The sequence below is a fragment of the Ochlerotatus camptorhynchus genome, unplaced genomic scaffold (assembly GCF_037179485.1).
Source record: "Ochlerotatus camptorhynchus isolate MF236.1 unplaced genomic scaffold, CSIRO-AGI_Acam_v1.1 ptg000232l, whole genome shotgun sequence".
Taxonomy (NCBI): Eukaryota; Metazoa; Arthropoda; class Insecta; order Diptera; family Culicidae; genus Ochlerotatus; species Ochlerotatus camptorhynchus.
The window spans coordinates 2967127-2988971 of record NW_027040722.1 but is presented as its reverse complement, the minus strand read 5'-3'; the positions used below and the strand labels follow the sequence as shown (position 1 = coordinate 2988971).

Sequence of the window (21845 nt, the reverse complement as noted above, 5' to 3'; positions counted from 1 at the left end):
ATCGGGGCTTAAACAATCGCAGGACTGGTAGCAAGTCACTTTTTTCAAGCCAGTCACTAAAAAGTCTCATTTTTTAAGGCAAAGTCACTTTTCCTTGTAATCAGTCAATATTTTCAACTTTTTTAGCGTGAATTTATTTCAAGATTGATCATTCTTTGCTTTGTGGCGTTTAACCGTCTTTATCTTTACCCTGTACATAGATAGAGATATACGATTTTACTAAATAATTTCCTGAGTTTTCCGTGTTTTCCAGAACTTTAATGGATGAATTCCAGGCTTATAATAAGAAAGGTATTTTTAAAATGCGTTCAAAATATGCTTTTTGGAAGATCAAAAACAATAGTAATCAACTCAAACGTTTTTAAGACATGGCAATCAGCTTTAAAGAAACAGATTTACAATCAAATCCATTCAATGTTGAAGTTTAGCACTTACTTAATTTCTCAATTTTTTAAAGTTAAAAAAATTAATTTGAGTAAGTCCAAGATCTAAAATTATTCAATTTCTTGAAGTTTCATATTCCAAGTACAAGTTCAAGATATGTAAAATTTTCAAAGTGCCTGAGTTAAGAAAAATAAATAAATAATTTATTTTAAGTTCGTAATTTACACTATGAAAGATAAGAGATCTTCACCCAAGTAACAAAATGAATTTTATGGTACACTTGAAGAAGTATTCAAGACAAGTTCTATAAAACTGAACATAAAACTAATTATTCTACAAAGCTACTCTAAAACAGCCATAAAACCATCATAAGACGAAGGAGGCTTCTCAAGACTAGTTTTTAAGGTTAGCTTAAAACTTGACATTCCTATCGATACATGCTTATATTGGCATTCAAGATCTCTTTAAACCTCTGATAAAACTACGACAAGTTGTCATTGTGTTATGTTTTTCTCTTCAAGAGTGCTTCCAGTACGTGATAAGTTTGTTTCACAGGTTCCAGTTTTTGCTAGATAGGTAGCTTGTTTCTTGATGGAAAATCTGTTCGAGTTATAAATTCTTCGATTATTTGGTATTCCTTTACCTATAACGATGTGAATAAAAATTGGTCATGGACATATTAACAAAGACGATCATTTTCGAGCTTGTAGTTCAGCGATTTTGCATGCTATATTTATTTTACCGTCGTTAAGCAATACAAAAGTTCGAAAAATCTAACGCGCCTCGACAATATTGCTTAAATATTGATTTATTTAAAAATAATAATTTTATTGGCAAAGTGATAAATTTGAAACAGGCAGATTTTTTATGATTTTGAAAGGGATTTTACAGATTCCTTTGTCAAATCCAGAACCTTATTTGGAACGGTAATAATCAGTTGACATAACTGAAATCGAATGATTATTATTGTCATTTATGTGTCAATGGCTACATTCCGAGAATGTCAAAAGCAATCGCCATCTTTCTTGCACAGAACTATGGAAGAGCGTGATAAGTTCAATTAACCTTGTTGTTTTCTTGAATAAGATCAGTTGGGCTTGAATACAATTAGTGATTGATATTCAAGACAGATAAGTTTTATGTAAGATCGCCATAAGTTCAGTGCAATACGGTGGGATCTCAATCCTGGTCATTGTCGACTATCGTTCCAGGTATGTGATTGCGAAACCAGTAAAATCCACAAGCTTTGAAAGTACGAGGAAAGTCTTGGAAGCAATATTCGAGAAAGAAGGCTTTCCACAAAACATAAAATCCGATAATGGCCCCCCTTTCAACGGCGAAGATTATAAAAAGTATTGCCTTGAGCGTGACATCAACGTAATCTTCTCCACCCCATTACACCCCCAGCAGAATGGGCTGGCAGAAAGTTGCATGAAGTTAGTCAACAAAGCAATGGCTGCTGCTTCATTAAGTGCAACGAGTTGTATTGACGAATTGAATGCCGCAGTACACGCGTATAACGCGGCTGCCCATTCCGTCACAAGAATACCACCCGAAGAAGTGATTATGGGGAGGAAAATAAAACGTGGACTTCCCCTGTTATGCCGAGGAAAAGCAAAATTTGATGATGACCTGCTGAGCACCAGAGATCGCGAATCCAAGATCCTAGCAAAACAACGGGAAGATCTTAGGCAAGGAGCTCGCCCGTGTCGGATTAAACCAGGTGACACGGTTGTAGTCGAACGCCAGACTCGTGCGAAAGCAGAATCCCGATTCGATCCTCATAAGTACACCGTGATAGAAGAAAAAAGTGGCATGCTTGTCCTGAACGACACCAATGGCCAGGTTCTGAAAAGACACGTGTCGCAAACCAAGAAGGTCCATGATTGGAGACAGCCTAGAGAAATAAGCAAGCCTGGAGAGCCCGTAGGAGTAAATAACAGTCCTGACTCCACTCAATGTCCTGTAGGTGAAACTACGGGAACCGACTCAACACCGGTAGTAACTTGGCGTCCGGTAAGAGAAAAGCGAGCACCAGCGTACCTCAAGAATTACATTCATGTAACGGAGAATCATGGTGCACCACAGTGAGAAGTTGGACCGCCGTTGGACTCTTGAGGGATTCTTCGGAGTATGACCCGGAACAGCTGAACATTGTACATTAAAATCCTCTCTAATTTAGAAAGCAGTCGACTAATAAAATGATCATAAACTTCACAACAAGCTGTCATTCTTCACCCCTCGGTCCAACCTTTTTTTAGGTAGAAGGGGGACGTGTGGCAGTGCCGATGTTTCGGCAACACTGTATGTAACACCCGTTGTTTCGCCTCTCATTCCTTCCACCTTGCATAGGCATTCTTGGCTCATCACCGTCGCTGCGATCGTCGTGCAGCCCCAAGCATCGAGGCTTTTCGTGTGCTGGTAGCAGAAGAGGTAAGACGCATTTGGCAATTTCGGAGCGTGCTGGGCATTCCTCAGTTTCGGGGTATTCACAGAGACCTTCATAGAAGTTCCGGAGAGAATTTCAGGGAAGTTCCGAAAACTTCAGAGAAGTTCCAGTGACCTCAGCAAAATTTCGGCAAATTTATTAAACTCCCCTTGAGCCCCCGGAACATGCCTGGCCAGAGTGGTCCTGAGTACTTTAGGTGAAAGTTATGTTTCTGTTGATACTGACTCCACACCCGTTCGAACCACACCCAAATTCAAATGCACCAATATATATATATATAATAATATTGTATACTTATAAAGATTCTACTACTGAACTGACAACTTCAATTCCAAGGTTCCAAGTTCTGGGAAGGCCTTCCAAATGACGTGGAATTCCTACTAAAAGAAGTCTTGCCGTAGTTCAAGCGAGGCCTGCCGAACTTCAGGGAAGTCTTGACGAAGTTCAGCGAAGTCCTGCCGAGAGTTCTGCTGAAGTTCAGGAAAGTCCTTCTGAAGTTCAGGGAAGGCCTGCCAAAGTTCAGGAAAGTCCAACCGAAGTTTGGGGAAGTCCTGCCGAAGTTCAGGGAAGTCCTGCCGAAGTTCAGAGAAGTTCTGCCGAAGTTCAGAGAAGTTCTGCCGAAGTTCAGGGAAGTTTTTCCGAGCTTCGAGAAAGTCTTGCCAAAGTTCAGGGAAGTCCTGCCGTACCTAAGGGAAGTCCTGCCGAAGTTCAGGGAAGTCCTGACGAAATTCAGGGAAATCCTGCCGAAAGTTCTGCTGAAGTTCAGGAAAGTACTTCTGAAGTTCAGGGAACTCCTGCCCATGCTTGGCATACACAGTTTTGCTCACGAATTGCTCATTTGCTAATAATTTTGCACAGAGTTGACGAAATATAGTTCTGTTTATAACAGTCGATAGAATAGAGTTTAGGCTTTTTATAGATATGTTACAAAGAGGAGATTTTAATTCTAGTAATAAACTGTATTTGATTTTGCGTTGTAAAAATGAAGTGAGAAATGCTCGGAACACATCTCGGACTTTAAGTGTAAAAACTCATTGGTGTTGATTCAAATGATAAGATTTGCCTACTCTTTGCATGTCTACAGTAAACTATGCTCCTAATCTATCAATTACTTTAAAGAAAACTAAATTTCAACAACTGAGTGAAAAGTTATAGAGAGATGAGCAGTTGGTGTGTACAACTGTGCATGCCAAGCATGCTCCTGCCGAAGATCAGGGCAGTCCTACAAAAGTTCAGGGAAGTCCTACCGAAGTTCAGGGCAGTCCTACAAAAGTTCAGGGAAGTCCTGCCGAAGTTCAGAGAAGTTCTGCTGAAGTTCATGGAAGTTTTTCTTAAGTTCAGGGAAGTTTTGCCGAACTTCGGGAAAGTCTTGCCACAGTTCAGGGAATTCCTGGCGTATTTAGTTTAGTTTAGTTTAGTTTTCTTTAGAGACTTTCAGCCTTGGGCGTAGTTAAGGGAAGTCCTGCTGAAGATCAGGTAAGGCCTGAAGATGTTCTGGGAAGTCCTACCGAAAGTTCTACCTAAGTTCAGGAAAGTCCTACAGAAGTTCAGGGAACTCCTGCCGAAGTTCAGGAAAGTCCAGCCGAAGTTCAGGGAAGTTTTGCCGAAGTTCAGGGAAGTCCTGCCAATGGGGGAGAGGTAGCTCATCGATTCTTCCGGTTCGCCTCCTAGCATCGTGCTATACGGTACCAGGCGATAACCAGGGTAGTTGATCGATAGCTCGATGACGTCTGCAATGGGAAATTCTCATAGCAGGCGTTGACGATGGGACGTTGTCGAGTTGTTGAATAGCAACTATCGTGGTAACTCACCGATTACCAGTCGATCTGCCAAATTTGGAAAGACGTCTGCATTGAATTGTCTCATGTATTAATATTCCGCCCACTATATCACAAGAAATTGCGAGTAGCTGAGTGGAATGGAGATAAGTTAAGCATTGGGTACAGGACCAAGTCTCCCCTGGGTGGTGCCAAAAGATGAGCGCAATAGAATCATCAAGTTGCCATAAGGCACGGAATGAGACTATTGCATGGCTGGGTAGTCAAAGTCTTCCATTCGTTAGTCATTTCAGGTGGATTAGAACAGGTTTAGGTGGGCGTTGGCCAGATTTGGATTTTTCAGATGTTATCCTGGATAGGACCCTGTCATTGAACGTCTCGTGAAAGTGGAACTTAATGAAGGCCTAAGTACTTTTTCGTAGTTTTTAGTTTTCGGATTTGAAAGATCGTCGGTTACAGTGGCCTGTTTACTGAGCAGAATAATGCGGTCCCAGGTCCTTACATATCAAAGAGATTTATGGTAAAATCGCTTGTGTATCGTGTATTTTGCGAAACTCGTTGTTGTCGTTGGTTCCGGGTTTGAATGGATACACAAATCTGAGCAACGGTATTATGTGATATGAGGGGCTCGGTGGCCTTAGAGCAACCGTCTTTGCTTACTGAGCAGAACATCATGAGTCTAATCTCAGGCCCATCCACATTCAAGATTCGTCAATCGTTTTATTTGTTAATATGACTACATGGTAATAACAGCAACTCGGTGATTAAAAAGGTGCTCGTCTGCCTAGTGGCAAACGTTTTTGCTTACTGAGCAGAAGACCGTGGGTTTAGTCTCAAGCTCCTTCGCGTTATATGATCGTTAGGACATCAATTCAGCTTATCGTTTACCAAAACGAACCCTGCTGCAAACCCAACCCTCTTATCCAACATCCCAGTGATTCCTCGTGGAAGTGCAGAGGTGTTCTCGGCTTCCATCAAAGCGAGTGTCATGTCAACACAATCCTTCCCATTCCTTTCTTGACCTGTGTTCGGGCGCGGCCGGCGCTGGTATTGCCTAATTTAAGATCACCAGTTTTTACACATTGAGGATGATTGCTAGTCCCAAGCATCGTCTATTGGTTCTCTGTGTAATTACAGCTGATCTGGCAGTAACAGAGTAGCAACCGTGGGCGGTCAATCAAGCTCAAGCTCAAGCTCAGATCGCCATAAGTTCAGTGCTTCTATCACAAACATTGCAAATGTTAACGTTCAAATGAAAAGATCTTATAATCAATTGTTGTTGCTAATTCCAACTCCATCTTGATTTTATTAATTATTCTAAACAACACAACTTATGTAGAACTGTACAATGAAAACATCGCGATGTAATTAAATGTTTTATAAAGTATTGAGAAGTAAAGTGATTTGCAATGAATAATTTAATTTGGAATATTTCTTATACCCCCTAGAACCTTTTGGTATGTAAATTGCAGTAGACTAAAAAATAGCTCGTCATCGAGTTTGTCATTTGAGCATCGGAAGGATTGTTCTCCGGCTTTGTTTCCTTGTGTCTTTGTATACCTATTCGCACCTGTTCGTCTTGTTTTGAAGTCGATGCTTGCTGAGATGAAGGCATGTTAATATATTGGATAGGTTTTTACTCAATTTCCGTTTGTAAGATCCACTATTTTTCATTTTTTTTTCCACCTGTTGGCGTCCATTAGTTTTGACAGTTTGTTTATGTATTTTAGGAAAGTCTTTCTCAAGAGTTTTTACTCTCGGTTAAAACCTTTTTGTTTTAAGAAAGTGTTATGCCAGCATTACAAAATACATTAAATTTATAGAAGAATGCCATAAAACTTTTTCAAAACCGTTCTCAAGTTTTATGAAAGCTTAAAAAGAAGGCTTGATAGGGAGTTGAAGTGTCTCTTAAAACTGTTCATAAGGTCAATCACACATACAAAAGATGGAGTTTTATGGAGGCTTCTACAAGTATTCTTGAAGCACTCTTCAGAAATATCAATGATATGAGACTAAGTTTACTTGAAAAAAGCAATGATAAAACCACATAGACTCAGCCATGCTTTGATAAAACCACTATAAAACATGAATAAAACCAATTAACATTTGGATTGTTACTTGGGCATTGCAGTCCCAATAACTTCATAGCAATTGTAGGAACATTGGAGAACTTCTGATGAATGAAAGGAAATGGTGAGAATTTCAGTGAGCCTCCATAAACAAACTGCGGGAACATAAGGGAAGTTAACACGCTGAAAATATGGGGAACTTACTGGAAGCTGTAAGAACCTCAAAGCGGTTCTTTTAGCATCCGAAAATTTTCAGGAACTTTAATGAAGTTCCTAGAATTTCAGAGAACTTCACAGGTGTCAAGCGAACTTGAGAAATTTAAGAAAACTTGAGGGGTATTGTGCAATTTTTTATGAAGTTCTAAGCACCTCAGGGGAATTTCAGATCTTAAGAGCAGTTCCCGTGGCTTTAGTCCAGACTTTTGGGGGCAGTTTAAAGATCTATAATCGTAAATTAAGAAACATTCAATATAGTTCCATGATGTGTTGAAACAAAACGAGAAGCCTTAAGATGTTCCGGAATTTAAGGAAGTACAGAGACCTTCAGAGAATTTATGAAAATTTCGAAAATATTTCAGCAACTTCACAGAAGTCCAGAGAATTTCAGGAAAAAATTAAAGGTGCTTACGGGAATTCCATTAATTTTCGAGCAGAACCGAGTTCTTCAATAGAATTGAGAGCTTTAGGAAAGCATCAAGAACATCACGACATATCAGAGAATCAAAGGGAATTTCCGGAATATTCTGCACAGCGCGTGAGACTACTTTAAGGGTGTTATATCATAGAGATTTAAGAGAACTTAAAAAAATGCGAAAAGTTCGCTAAGTTGATTAGAGAACATCAACGAAGTTCCATTGATAAAAAAAATGCGAGAACTTTTAGCAAGCAGTGATATCTTCAATAAATTCTAGAGAACTTCTAATAAATTAAGATAGTTTCATGATATACAGCGAAGTTCCGAGTACTTCGAGGACGATCAGATAGCTTCAGATTAATCCCATTGACTTAAGCAAATTTGCAGCAAACTTACAAGGAATTCCGTTGTATTTCAAGAAATCTATGATTGATCCAAAAACGTCAGAAGCGTTAGGGAAATTTTGAAAATATATCAGAAAATTTGCCGGATTAGGCAGTCTAGAGAACTTCAATGAAATTCAGTAATCGTTTAGGCAGTTTTAATAACACAGGAAAAGTCTAGACTATTGAAGAAGTTTTAATTTAGTGTTGATAATTTAATGGAAGTTTCATGAATTTCAAAAAAATCTTGAGAACTTCAGTGAAAATCATAGAACTATATTAATTATTACATTAAAATTTAATGCAAATTACGGGAGCACAAAAGTTTGAGAAAGGAAGGACAGTGGTCTTCAGAAACATTTCGAGAACTTCATGGAGCTTAAGAATAGATCCGCAAACTTCAGGATTTTTTATGAACATCAGCAAAATGCAGGAGCATTTGAAAGAAGTTTAGTAAGCTCCGAAAATTGCAGGGAATTTCAGGGAGAGGCCAGTTCCATTAGTTTCAGAAAATTAGTGGGAAATTTAAAGCAGTTCCCTGATTTACAGATAACTTCGGAGACGTTTTAAAATTAATTGAGGTCCGTAGTACTTTCCACGTATGGCTTTCGGACGACGAACTTCACGCTTAGTAGGTTGATTAACGAATGTGTTTTTATTGACTTCTACTGACTTATTCTAACTTCCATTTACCTGAGAGACTTGAAGCCATTATTTACTGAATTAACAAATCACCGATTATTACCTGATAGAGAGGTCCAAATTAATTGAGAGAAAGAGTTATGGTGAGAGAGCACGTAGTCAGCATTGTGACACTCTGTGCTAGTTGGAAACAGCCTGCGAGTATTGACACTGTAAGTTGATACTTTTGTTTTCGCGTGATAAATTGCAACGAAAGACTTTTGCAGGGCAACGAACAATTGCAACGTGCCGATGTAATTGTTCGTTAAACCTTTGGATATTGAATTTAATTTTGAAGAACGAGAACATGCATGATTTGGTGACATGTGAAAATCACATGCTACAGGTCTTCGCATAAGTTCAGAAGTTCACTGAAACTTAAACATTATTAGGACGGTTCAATTAAATTCAGCGCAGTACAACAAGCTTCATGAGAACTGTACAAGTTGAGTTTTTTTTTGTGTTTTAAGAATTTTAGAAAAGAACAGAGAACCTCAGTGCAGTTCCGTTAATATTAGAGAAGTCACATAAATTTTAAAGAAGTTTAGTTTTCTAGCGAATTGTTAAACCTTTAGAGGAGAACCATGATCATTGAAACAAATAGGAAACTTTAGGAAGTCCTAAAAAGTTCAGGGAAGTTTGAGAATTTGATGAGTAGTATTTTGAGGCTCAGACTAGTTTCTCAAACTACAAAAGAACTTCAAGACAATTTCATTAACTTCAGGAAAAATTTGGGAACTTTCAAGTAGTTCTGAAAACCTCAACATAGTCCATTCCATATTCAACGGAGATTTCCATTGAAATATTCCTCAAAATTTTGGTGAAGCTATCCTCCGAATACAAAATTTCTTTTAGTTTTCCTTGGAATTACCTTGAAATTCTCCACAATAAAAAAAAACTTTTGGAAGATTCTCCGAATATTCATTGAATTCATTTCAGATTTTCTTTTCAATCTCACTCCTTCCCTTGGAATTCTACTCACATTGAAAGCCTCCTAAGAATTCATTGGCATTTCTCCTCACAAATTTCTTAGATTTCTTATCATAATTTGTTTGGCAAACTCTCCTGTATTCATTTTTCGAATTCCTTTGAAGATGTCCTGGAGTTATTCTCAGGTTTAATTGTAATCCTCCTTTCAGCATTCTAAAAAAAAAATCCAAGGACTTGGGAAACTTTAATAAGTTATGCCCTTGGAATTTTCCTCTGAAGCTCACAGGAGTTTTGCGCCTCATAAATTCCTAACAGTTTTCATTAAAATTTACTTTTAGATCACTTGTTAGTCACTATTTTTACAACTATAAGTCACCATTTGATCACTTATTTCATCAACATGGTTACTAAAATGACTATTTTTAACAGCAGTGATTGCTACCAGCCCTGCAATCGTCACGTCGGTCATAGCTTGTTATGATGTAAGAGGCACGATATTCTGAACAATGCGTACAGAGCAATTCGGAAAATTGAACGTCGCGTGAAAGTGGAACTTAGTGAAGGCCTCAGTGCTTTTTCCAAGCTTTAAGTTTTTGGATTAGAAAGATCGTCGGTTGCAGCGGATTACTTACTGAGTAGAAAAACGTGGTTCATTTAATATTTAAGAGATCTATGGTCAAATCGTTCGGTTATCGTGTATTTTGCGAAAATTGTCATCGCCGTCGGTGCCGGGTTTGAATGGCTACAACAACTCGCGTAACGGTATGATGTGATATGAGGGTCTCGGTGGCCTTAGAGCGACCGTTTTTGCTTACATGAGCCTAATATCAGGCCCATCCTTCAATCGTTTGATTTGTTAATATGATTTCATGATAATAACAACAACTTTCGATGATTAGAAAGGAGCTCGTTTGCCTAGTGGCAAACGTTTTTGCTCGTTTGCTTACTGAGCAGAATACCGTGGATTCAAACCCAAGCTCCTTCGCGACATTGAATTGTTAGGGCATCAATTTACCATATCGTTTTCCAAAACGAATCCTTTTATTCAACATGCCAGTGATTTCTCGTGCAGAGGTGTTCTCGGCTTCCATCAAAGCGAGTGTCACGTCAACACCAGTTTTTACACATTGAGGATGATTGCTAATCCCAAGCATCGCCTAATGGTTCTCTCTGTTTTAAAGCAGATCTGGCAATAACAGAGAAGCAACCGTGGGCGGTCAATCATGTTCATGCTCTTTGTAACATGAGCGGTGCTTTTGGGCACATTGTAGCATTGATTTTTGTCATCTTGGATAAACTATGAATCAACATAATGCCATAATGATGAGCCAGCGTTCATTCTAGTGTCATTCGTCCAAATAACCCATGACCCTCTCCAAACATCGAGGCTCTATGAACCTGTTTTGCAACTGTTCTAAACATAATAATTGTATCAAGACCACAGATGAAAATCAATTTAACGATTCTGAACTTAGAAAAAATGTTAACGTTCAATTGCGGGTAGCTTTACGGAGCCGTTATGCATTTTGTTTGGTTACCTCACATCTGCCCAGTGTCTTAAATATAGGACAGCGGCTCCATATGCCCAGTACTAGCTCAAGGATCCAAACAAGATTGAAGATTTCTGTCGTTGTCAAAAAAAAATTAGTGTACTTGTGTCTAGAGCACTCTCAGGTAAATTTTCCAGTTAACGATTTTCAGTCATTTTGTTCACTTGTAGCAAAGCCAATAGAGCCCTTTCCCCGGTATTCTAAACTTGGAAAACGCTCGATGCGAACATAACCCACAAAAAAAACGTTTTCTGTCAATATGTGCCATTTTTTCACCATTCACTGCCGCGCTGCTGCACCAGTTACCCAGAAAAGTCAACGGGGGCTCCTCAGTCTCCCAAAACAACAGAAAAACGTACGGCACAAACAGCGCGCGGATCTCTTTTCCATCTGTTTGATTATTTGCTGTTTTGCGTGTTACGAATGGAGAAAGGAAATTACACCGAGAAGAAACAACTGCTGAAACAAAGAAGAAGAAAAAGAAAAAACTATAACAACCGAGAAATAATGCACACAACATATACGGGAGAAAAGTGCACTGCGCACACAAGCCCCACGATGTTTGGATCTATCAGGTGTAATACCTTTTAATGCGCCTGGTGCATATCTGCCTCTCTTGCTTTGGTGTTGAATTTTCGTCGGTCGTAATAGCTTTTAATGATTCGATTGCGTGATGTGCCGATTTCAAGCGTCGAAGTCGAACAGCCACCCGATGGTGGTGGTGGTGGTGGTGATGGCGGCGGAGTCTGTGCATTCGGTGCAGGAGGCTATTGCTACTGAATATGGAGGTTATTGGGGAAGAGCGTCAAAGAAGAAATGTTGAGCGTGCGAAGGAGAAAACAAAGAAATTTTCCTTAGTCAAATAAATCTTTTAGGCTTGCTATTTTTTTTTTTTTGCTGAAAGGGTATTGCAATCGACTTGGATTTTGTTCCAAAATTAATGCTGCCATCTGTACTTCACGAATGGTAACATTTTTGTTTGCATTCGTATTTGTTTTGTTGTCTAAATCACAGTGGCGTCGCGTAACCTCACTTTTTACCTGTGCACCAACTTTCAAAAACAGATTTAATGCCATATTCATACTCGAATCGGTTGATCTTCTAGTTAACTCGATATCTATCCATTGCAAGCAAAATTTTGATAATTGTTTGTGTTTTGAGAGTTGGTGCACAGGTAGATTGAGGTTAAGGCGACGCCACTGCAGTAAATCATGATCTACCGAACCCTCATAAAACCAAAATTGTTACTTTGGCTTCGCCCTGCTAGGTGAGCCGATAGTTAGTACTGATTCCGTTTTGGAGCTAATGGTGTGTATGAGGATATTAAGATGATGATACGTTTGAAAGCCGTCCATTTACGTAACCCTATTTGGATTTGGCGTTTCCATGGGGCGTAACAAAAATTCGTGTGTGGGAAACAGGCTCAGTAAGGCAGCAAGTCGAGACTGGTGAAAAATGAATCACTACCTGAATCCCATTTGGGCCCCACCAACGACGGCTTCGATCTTTCAAGGTCGACTTTGCCGATTGGAATTCTAGACCAACAATTGAACGAGGCGAATGAACCAAACGTAAACACCGTAAATTTCTCGAGATTGCTTGTATGTGTGTTCTGATTCTCGAGAAATTTGCGTTTTCAGCCATTGTTTACGTTTCGTTGTTCCGTCTATTTCAAATGTTGATCTAGAATTATTCGCACGATACGGATCTCCGGCTAAAGGACTCTGAACTGCTGCACCGACGAACGAGGCCATTGAAAACTTGTTCTTGTTGCTGTACTCGCCACCATGGAGGAGAGTATCCACACGCGGCATTATTGCATTTGAAAGTTGATTTTAGATCGCTAGTCTGCGAAGAACTGGTTCTACAGCAGGCACACCCTCCCCTGCGTTCATCATCCATGATTGTACGTACATACTGGGCGATTGTGGGTACTGGAGTAAAACGTGACCAGATAAGAACTCAAGTGGCCTTGCACCTTTTTGCTGCTGCTGCAGCCGTTGTCGTCGTTGAAAGTGTTTTCTTGTTTGCACAAATAACCTCTCGAACGGGCGGCGGCGGCGGTGTACAAATGTAGATCTCCTAGCGACGACGCCCAGGACGGGCAAACAAAGGCCGTTTCCCGCTGGAACCAGAACATAAAATACCTCTTCTTGTGAAGGCAAGTGATATTTCCACTTCATATTCTGCTCGGTCACTATCCAGTCTCGTGGTATATTAAGACCCGCGATAAAACAAAGAAACCAGTTCAATCTGTTGAGACAGGACGTTAAAGAGGCTGAAGTTCGAAAATGCATAATGAAGATTGTAAATCGATACATTAGTGGACACTGTCTCTGCTTGATACTAGCAACCACAGTATCAGATATTGACTGATTTACTTGGCATGACATTTGGATACATGACCTTCATTTTCTATTGTACCGTGTTAATTCTTCGTGGAATTTTGTGTCTCATCACAATCACATCACCGCAGTGTGGTTGTTGGGGGTTTTCGCTGCGGTGTGACGAAGGAACAGCGAAAGAGCTATTTTAACACCGGTTGAAGAAGTAGCAGCAGCATATCTATGGGAACTCTTTGAAATCATCGTGATGTCATGGATTCCTTTGCAAAATATCGGGTGAGATCTTTTCTCCACCTGGGCACCGGTTGAAGCGAAATGGATGGGTAGAGTGGAAATTCCAACTCCTCGTATTTAACATTTCGTGAATAGAGGGCGAGCTCGTCTCCCCACTCATTGGGGCATCCTCCTGTTGGATGGCCTGTTTTTAGACCAGTTGTATGATCCTTTAGTTGGAAGGAGATTCTCATTTATCCCTTGGATGCACGTGGGCGATATGGCCATTGTGGTACGGGGCACTGGATGTAACCTGTTTTAAACATTTGCGTGCCTTAGACGTTAGATGCATAGATTTAGAAATTCAATTAGCTCTAAAAACATATTTTATCAATCTTTTTCTTCAAAACAAATTGCATTTTGTCGGCAATCTATTCAAGTTTTTTGTTCTGTCAGGAAAAAATCGGATCAATACATGGTTCTGGAGTTATTCCGGTTTCCGTTGTGGTCACTCTGGGTCGGCATTCGGCTTTACTTTTCTTTAATGATTATACACACGGTGAACATAATATTTTCTGACTCAAGTGATGTAATTGAACCATTGACGGCTACGCCGATGAACCATGATCACATTGAGCATCCCGGAAATGTTCCTGTGCCCATGGGAAGTGGCCAATACTCAAAAAGAACCAAACTTGTCGTGCGACATACCAAACATCATAATTTTACAAAACTTGGTCGGTAATGGCCTTATTGACAGTCCACAGTCGCATTAGCCCTTTCGGGAATGTTATGGTGACCCCGGGAATGTTCCGGTGCCCCCGGGTAGGTGGCCAATTTTCGACAAGAAGCCAAACCCGTCGTACGACATATTAAGCTTCATGATTTTACAAAACTTGGCCGGTTATTACCTTATTGACAGTCAACGGTCACGCTAGCCCGCCCGGGCATGTTCCGGAGTCCCCGGGGAAGTGGCCGATTATCTACAATAACCAAACCTGTTGTGCGACATATCGAACATAATGATTTAAAAAAAAAAAACTTGGCTGGTAATGGCCTTATTAGTCCACGGTCACACTAGCCCTCTCGGCCATATTATGGTGCTCCCGGGTAAGTGGCCAATTCTCGAAAAGAACCAAAACCCGTCGTGCGACATGTCAATCTTCATGATTTTACAAAACATGGCCGGTAATTACCTTATTCACAGTGGACGGTCACACTAGCCCGCCCAGGCATGTTCCGGAGTCCCCGGGGAAGTGGCCAATTCTTGACAAGAACCAAACCTGTCGTGTGACATATTGAACATAATGATTTTACAAAACTTGACTGGTAATGGCCTTATTGACAGTCCACGGTCACACTAGCACTCTCGGGCATGCTATGGTGCTCCCGGGGAAGTGGCCAATTCTTGACAAGAACCAAACCTGTCGTGCGTCATATTGAACATATTGATATTACAAAACTTGACTGGTAATGGCCTTATTGACAGTCCACAGTCACACTAGCTCTCCCGTGCATGTTATGGTGCCTCCGGAAACATTCTGGTGCCCCCGGGGAAGTGGCTAATTCTCGAAAAGAACCAAAACCCGTCGTGCGACATGTCAATCTTCATGATTTTACAGAACATGGCTGGTAATGGCCTTATTGACAGTCCGCGGTCACACTAGCCCTCCCGTACATGTTCTGATGCCAACGGAAATGTTCCGGTCCCCCCGGGTAGGTGGCCAATTTAAGACAAGAAGCCAAAACTGTCGTACGACATATTAAACTTCATGATTTTACAAAACTTGGTCGGTAATTACCTTATTGACAGTCAACGGTCACAATAGCCCGTCCGGGCATGTTCCTGAGTCCCCGGGGAAGTGGCCAATTCTCGACACGAACCAAAACCCGTTGTGCGACATGTCAATCTTCATGATTTTACAAAACTTGGCCGGTAATGGCTTTATTGACAGTCCACGATCACACTAGCCCTCCCGGGCATATTCTGATGCCAAAGGAAATATTCCGGTACCCTCGAGATTTGATTTTACAGAACTTGGCTGGGCACCGGAACATGCCCGGGAGGCTAGTATGACCGTGAACTGTCAATAAGGCCTTTGCCTTACCGGTCGAGTTTTGTAAAATTTGAATTTTGATATGTCGCACGACGGCTTTTGGTTTCATAACAAATGTTCATCGGAGATGGGATGGGCATTGAAGTGTGTCGGCGCAAGACGACGCAGCTTACTCGACCTCTCGAGTGACATTTCCTGTGCCGTCAAATCCAGGGTCCTCACTTCGTCGACAAACTCGTCTGCCTGGACCGCCTTCCACAGAAATGTTTCCGCAGCCTGGTACTCCTCCTGTCGCAACGGTACATCCACCGTGGGGATCGGCTTCGATCGGCAGCTTCTTGATGCGTCGCTGGCAATTGGACACGAATCGAAACCATCACTGTCCAACGCGAAATATGCTGCAACCTCTCCGTAAACCTCTCAGGTAACACGATGTGAAGCAGCCGCACGCTCGCCCGGAGTTCTTCGGCAACTTCCACATTTCGACGCTTTTGCTTCGGCCATTCTTCCACTCCGCGATACGGTCCTTGGAACCATCGGTTTCCCGACCCATCGCCAATCTTCTGAATGCGTGATGCTGAGGATCTTGCCAATACGATTGGCAACGAATGGCTTATACCTTCGTTGGTTTGATTTCACCCATGATACTACCGTATCAGAGTCACACCACAGGAACCGCTTCACTACCGGAAAGGTATAGTCTTCGCAGATCGACTTTGCCAATCGCGCACTGAGAACAGCCGCTTCCAGCTCCAACCACCGTGTAGACAGGTACTGTAATGGCGCCACCTTCGCTTTGACCTCGATGATTGTGTAGTGAACGACTTCGCCGTCCTCGAACCTGAAGTAGGCTACGCATCCATATGCCGCATCTCCAGCGTCAGTGAAAACGTGTAGCTGCACCGTTTCATAGACCTTCTAGTCCAATCCACCGAGGTGGAACACGAATCTCATCGATTAGATGGAACAGCTGTGTCCACTGCAACCATCACTCGTAGTGAGCTTCCGTGAGCTTCTCGTCCCAACCAATGCCGCTACGCCACAAATCCTGCATTATGATCCGTCCGTGTATCAGCAACGGAGCCAGAAACTGCTTTGGATCGAACATGCTAGGACTGTAGGGCTGCCGAATCTCCGTCGAGAAAATTAAGTGATCTCCTTTCGGGTCCCACAGCACTCCCAGGACTCTCTCCGTAGCGCAATGCTTCTAGTGGTTTCACCACAGACTTCTCCTCTCCGAGCTGAAGTAGCACTTCCTCCGAGTTAGAAACCCAGTCCCGAATCTCGAACCCACCGTTGGCGCGTACACGTCGCACATCCATCGCTAGCCTCACCGCTTCCGCTTCTCTATCGGCACTATCGAAATAGTCGTCGACGTGGTGCTTTCGGGCGATAGCACCATTTCCACCGCTCCGTTCAAACCCGGATATAGGAACCGTTGTGCCTGACGATCTTCTGCAAGAATCCATGCTTGGTGAAACATTTCCCTAATGTCACCTCCAAACGCCACTCTCCTCTCGCGGAATCCACTAATAACAGCTGGTGTAGCAACGTTATCATTTCTAGACCCTTCAACAGCTTATCGTTAAACGGCAGTCCATGAGTCTTCGCTGCCGCATCCCAGACCAACCGCACCTTGCCTGGTTTCTTCGGATGTATCACGTAGTTCAGCGGTAGGTACCAAGCTTTACTCTTCGGCGTCTCCTTTAATTAACCTGTTCGGTGATGCGACGCGCGTAGCCTTTGGCAAGATATTCTTCCAACTGGTTCTGCAAACAACAACTGTATCTTTAAGTTATTGTAGATTAAAATATAGCAAGCTTATTGATATCAAAATGATTGCAGTTTCATTCACACATCATAATCAATCATAGTAACACCCCGGTTACTGCTTTAGCTGATTACCTGGCTCATAACTTGTCTTAAACCTGTAAATTTAGAAAAATGTGAATGATTTTATATACCTGGAATTTTTCAGAAAAACGAAAAACGACTTTAGTTTTCTTCATTGAGTCGACACCCTGATCAGACTTGAATGTTTTTTGACGTAGGACTACGTCTGTGATTTCTATATGGGGGCACACTTTGTGAAAACCTAAAATGGAACATGTAACAACATTATGAAAGATTTTGAACTTTAATAACTCAGCTACCCCTGGACCAATTTCAATCATGTTATCACCAATCGATCAGAAATATTTCTACGCATCTATTGAATTTGAGACTGTATCATTTTTCAAAATGTCACTATTGAATACTGCATGAATGTGCAATTGTTGCTATGATAATTAAAATTATCACCGATTGCCTTCGAAAAGCGATTTCCCTAACACAGATTTCAAAGTTGAATTCCATCCAGTCTCACCAAATGGTGTTTATTCAATCACCGCGTGGTGAGTGGTGGTGTTCTCCAGTACACAACGAAATGTTGCCGGCAAGCAGCGAGCTGGAGCCCACATGAGCATCCATAGATCGCATAGCAGTGGGCCATCTAAGTCAAGCGCGTCATACTAAAGAGTATAGACGCTCAAATTCCTATTCCTACACAAAACACAAGCTTTTGCTGCAGTTAACAAATAAAATTTATTATATAGGACCACGTAGTCCTACGTCACCATTGCGTACAATCCCATTGGGCTGTCCCTTGATGTTTTTTTTTTCATAAAGATCGATTCAAAAATGATGGGGTAGGAAGTCATATATTTTGTGACAGGACACTTGTAAAAAATCGTAAAATTTGTGGACGTCACATTTGCATCTCCCCTAAAGGATTATCCTTTTATTTAACGTATCCGTCTGTAGGTGCTTAAGTGTTAAAATTTCCAAGCCTTACGGCTTTAATTTTGTTTCCCCAGTATCAGGATTTGTCGGTTTCTCTTCTCAATTTTCTGCAAGTATATAGAGGTGTTAACGATTATTCCTATCCTAGGAATTTATGTGTATCTTCCTGTCCGTCCACGCAAAAATGGCATCTGCCAAGTAAGTAGTTGAGTATCATTTTTACTCCAACAACTCCAGTCAATTGAACCACGGTCGGGGGCTGTTAACGATGTCCATCGTACTCGCCCCATTGCGCAGGGCAAAAATAAATTGTAATTTATTGATATGCAAAAAAGCTCTCTTCACCGCTCTGGCGTCGTCGTCGTAGTCGGCGTCGTTGTAGCCATTGTCATAGTCGTTACCCCGACAGCCAGCAATTTCATCTGAGTCACGTTGAAATTGACCATATGGTGCAAGACCATCAAAGCCTCCACCCACTCACACACACAAGTACCTACGTACGTACCAATATTGGAAGTTCGATCTCGGATCTCAGACCAGACATCGCAACGACGGACTAGGCAAGTGTGGAATGGGCACCCAGGACGGGAGTGCGGGTGTGCAATTCCATTAGTGTCTAGGGGCGAAAAAGCCTTCTCCTAAAGATTATAGCCTCCACACGTTACCCGCCCAACGAGATACCATTATTTAGCTGGGGCCTGTTAGCAGAAAGAGCCCCCGATCGCAGAGTGGTACGTGCGAAGATAGAACCTATTTAGAAACACCTCTCGCCATCCCTGCTGGCGTTTCAACAGCAGCAACAGATTGGAATTTCTGCTCGCTTTAAGGTCGTCTCACTCCCCTTTATTCTGCTGCTGCTGCTAAGAGGTCTGACATTTGTTGATTCTCCCTTGGAAACAACTGGCGATTGGCTGGCAAGAACACGACGGCGCACTACCTATGATGGATGATATTTCGTTGCAGCTCAATAACAAATACATACCTAGATAATTTGTGCAAAGTGCAGAAAGAATCAACAGTCGCGTCACGATCTAAGCCGAGGGGGGGGGGGGTAATCTCTGCATGGGGCTGCTCAACATTTCGTCATACCCATTAGCATAGGCCCCCCTGTTAATGCAATTGTTTCTGCCAATAATAGCAGCAGACATGCCATTTTTCTGATTCGGAAATTCCGCACGGTCTGAAAGCGAAAGAGAGAAAACGCGCGCCTTCCTTCTTCGACAGTCACCGCGGCGTGTTCTTGGCGTGCCATTCTCGAATGGCAAGTTCTTCAAGTCGTGTCTCTGTCTTGTTATTGTGGGGTTTCACCAAACGAAAACAAATTTGCACGCCTCATTTGAAATGCAAATCCCAGGCCCCCTTGTTTGTGGTTTGCTGCTGCAAATTTCAACTCAGCCGCCAAACGTCAAGGTCGGTCTAATGAAGACGGTTTGCGATAAAAAAAATAAGTCTACCGACTCAGTGGGAGCTTACCCGAAGAACTTGAATTGATCATGCTTCGGTGAGATTGAATTTGTTTTTTCTGATTGCGAAAAAGTTCAAATGGCACTTCCGGGGGGAATTTCAGAGCAATAACAGTGGCTCCAGAAGGCCTCTTCTCTTTTCTTGAGCGGGGTTACACTATGAAAACTAAGGAACTTCTAAGGCATGTTCAACGACCTTCAGAACTTCAAGTCTATTGGGTTTCGAAGGTGGGTTCTCTGGGTCCTAAAAGCCCCCGTAAATTCTTCAAACTTGATGATAATTTTCTCCCATATCTCCAGGACAAAAATTGCCTCAAATACTCAACCGCTTTCTTTCTTCTCTTCCGCAGCCCGGCGAGTCCGGTTTCGTGGTGCTGGGCGACCTCACGCTCGAAACCTCGACCGATCCGGACGATTCGTGGGCCATGGGACCCCCGTCGCCGTGCGATGTCGAGTTCGCCAACGCTAACATTGTGATCAACGGTAAATCCAGTATGAGAAACAAGACTACTAGGGATAGCAAGGTAAGTGCCAAGTCTGATGACTTCTTCGAACGGTGTACCACTATTTGCATAATTATCCTTCCTCCAACTGTCCGACTCAATGAGAGCTCATTATTGAACACGCGCATTTACACCTCGGATGGGCACGTTTGTCCATTTTACTTTCTTTGCATACTATATAGTTGGTTTGCCAACTATGCACCCAAAACTTGACTAAAGGTTTCTTCGTATTTCCTGCCACGAATCGTAGCAAAAAAACTGTTGCAAAACTTTATTCAGAGTGCACAGATTGATGACTGAGTTCAAGACTGAAACGAACTAGCAACCATAGGAAGCAGCTGATTGAAATGCAAATCAAACCGATGAAAATGGAGCTCTTTTTCCCTGCTAACACTAAAGACCGAAAGCGATTGCCATCAATCTTGATAGTTTGCGAAGCTGCTTTCCCTTCGACGAAGACGACGACGACGACGACGTCTTAGTCCAAAGCGGGAACCGGAGAGTCAATTTCAATTGACTGACTGCCAACAATGGCTAGTTGGACGGTTGCGAATTTGTCTGTCTATTTGCCTGCCCTCAAGCCATCAGTTACGGACTTGGTCGTAACTTTTGTGTGCGTACCTAAATCTGGAGCTGCAGCAGCACGACGACGATGTCGATTCCGATTTACACTCACTCCACTGCTGCTCCAGAGTGCTGAGTTTGATGAGGATAAAGTTAGTTTCCTCGGGTTGGAACGGAGTGACGCATTTCCAATCTGTTCGGTGTCATCAAATCGGTATCCCGGGCAAAAATGCTTGCCGGAATTATACAATTCGTGCTGGCTTAAAGCAATAACTCCCGCACTCCAAACACGATGCCTCCGTTGAAATGTGTAACGGCAAACTTGCAATGTTGGAAAAATCATACCTCAGCCATGTTATTGACAAATTTCAAATTTATTGACGCCATTTGAAACTACAAATTTTTAAAGATTAATTCGGTTTCAATAGATTTAAAAGCTATCGATAAATTTTTGAGCAATGATTTTTCAAACATTGCCTCTTTGCCGCTCATATTTTACCGGAGGCATCTGTGGCATCAAGTGATTCTTATGTAAAAAATATGAGCATTTTAAGATATTTTGCATTTTCAAGATCCTGGACCATGAGAAGATTTCAAGATTTAAATCTTACATAAATATTGGAAATGCTTAACATTGATATGCTGTTACGATTGCGAATTTGGAATAAATCAAATGTTTGAGACACCATTTATTTTTTATTTTGGCTCTTTGAAAATTTTAAAGATCTTGAACTTGGACTTGGAATTCTAAACATTAAGCCTTTTATTTGTTTAGATCTTCGACTTTGAGTAAAATTAATCTAATCTAATCTAACACCAACACAGCCAGTTCTTGAAAGTATCCTGGAAAATGATATATATATATATATATATATATCTGCATCATTTTTCTTGTCTATTTGATATATGTTTCACATCGAAGATGCGTCACACATATCAAAACGGCCAGGCCTACTGTGCAGCATTTAAGGGGTAAGATGATTCAGAAAACATCGAGCCTGTTTAAATCGAAGATGCTTCAGAATCCAATAAATGAATGAAACGTGGACATCGCGTACCGT

At 41.6% G+C, this 21845-nt stretch overlaps 1 protein-coding gene across 4 annotated transcripts in view; it reads left to right on the top strand.

Moving 5' to 3' along the window:
- The window catches only part of bif (bifocal), a 270059-nt gene that overhangs the window by 110754 nt on the left and 137460 nt on the right, over window positions 1-21845 (top strand). For all 4 annotated transcript variants that reach the window (XM_065225629.1, XM_065225630.1, XM_065225628.1 and 1 more), the window contains one exon: window positions 20068-20241. In XM_065225629.1, coding sequence (XP_065081701.1) covers window positions 20068-20241 — 174 coding nt within the window. The remainder of the gene's footprint in view (window positions 1-20067; window positions 20242-21845) is intronic.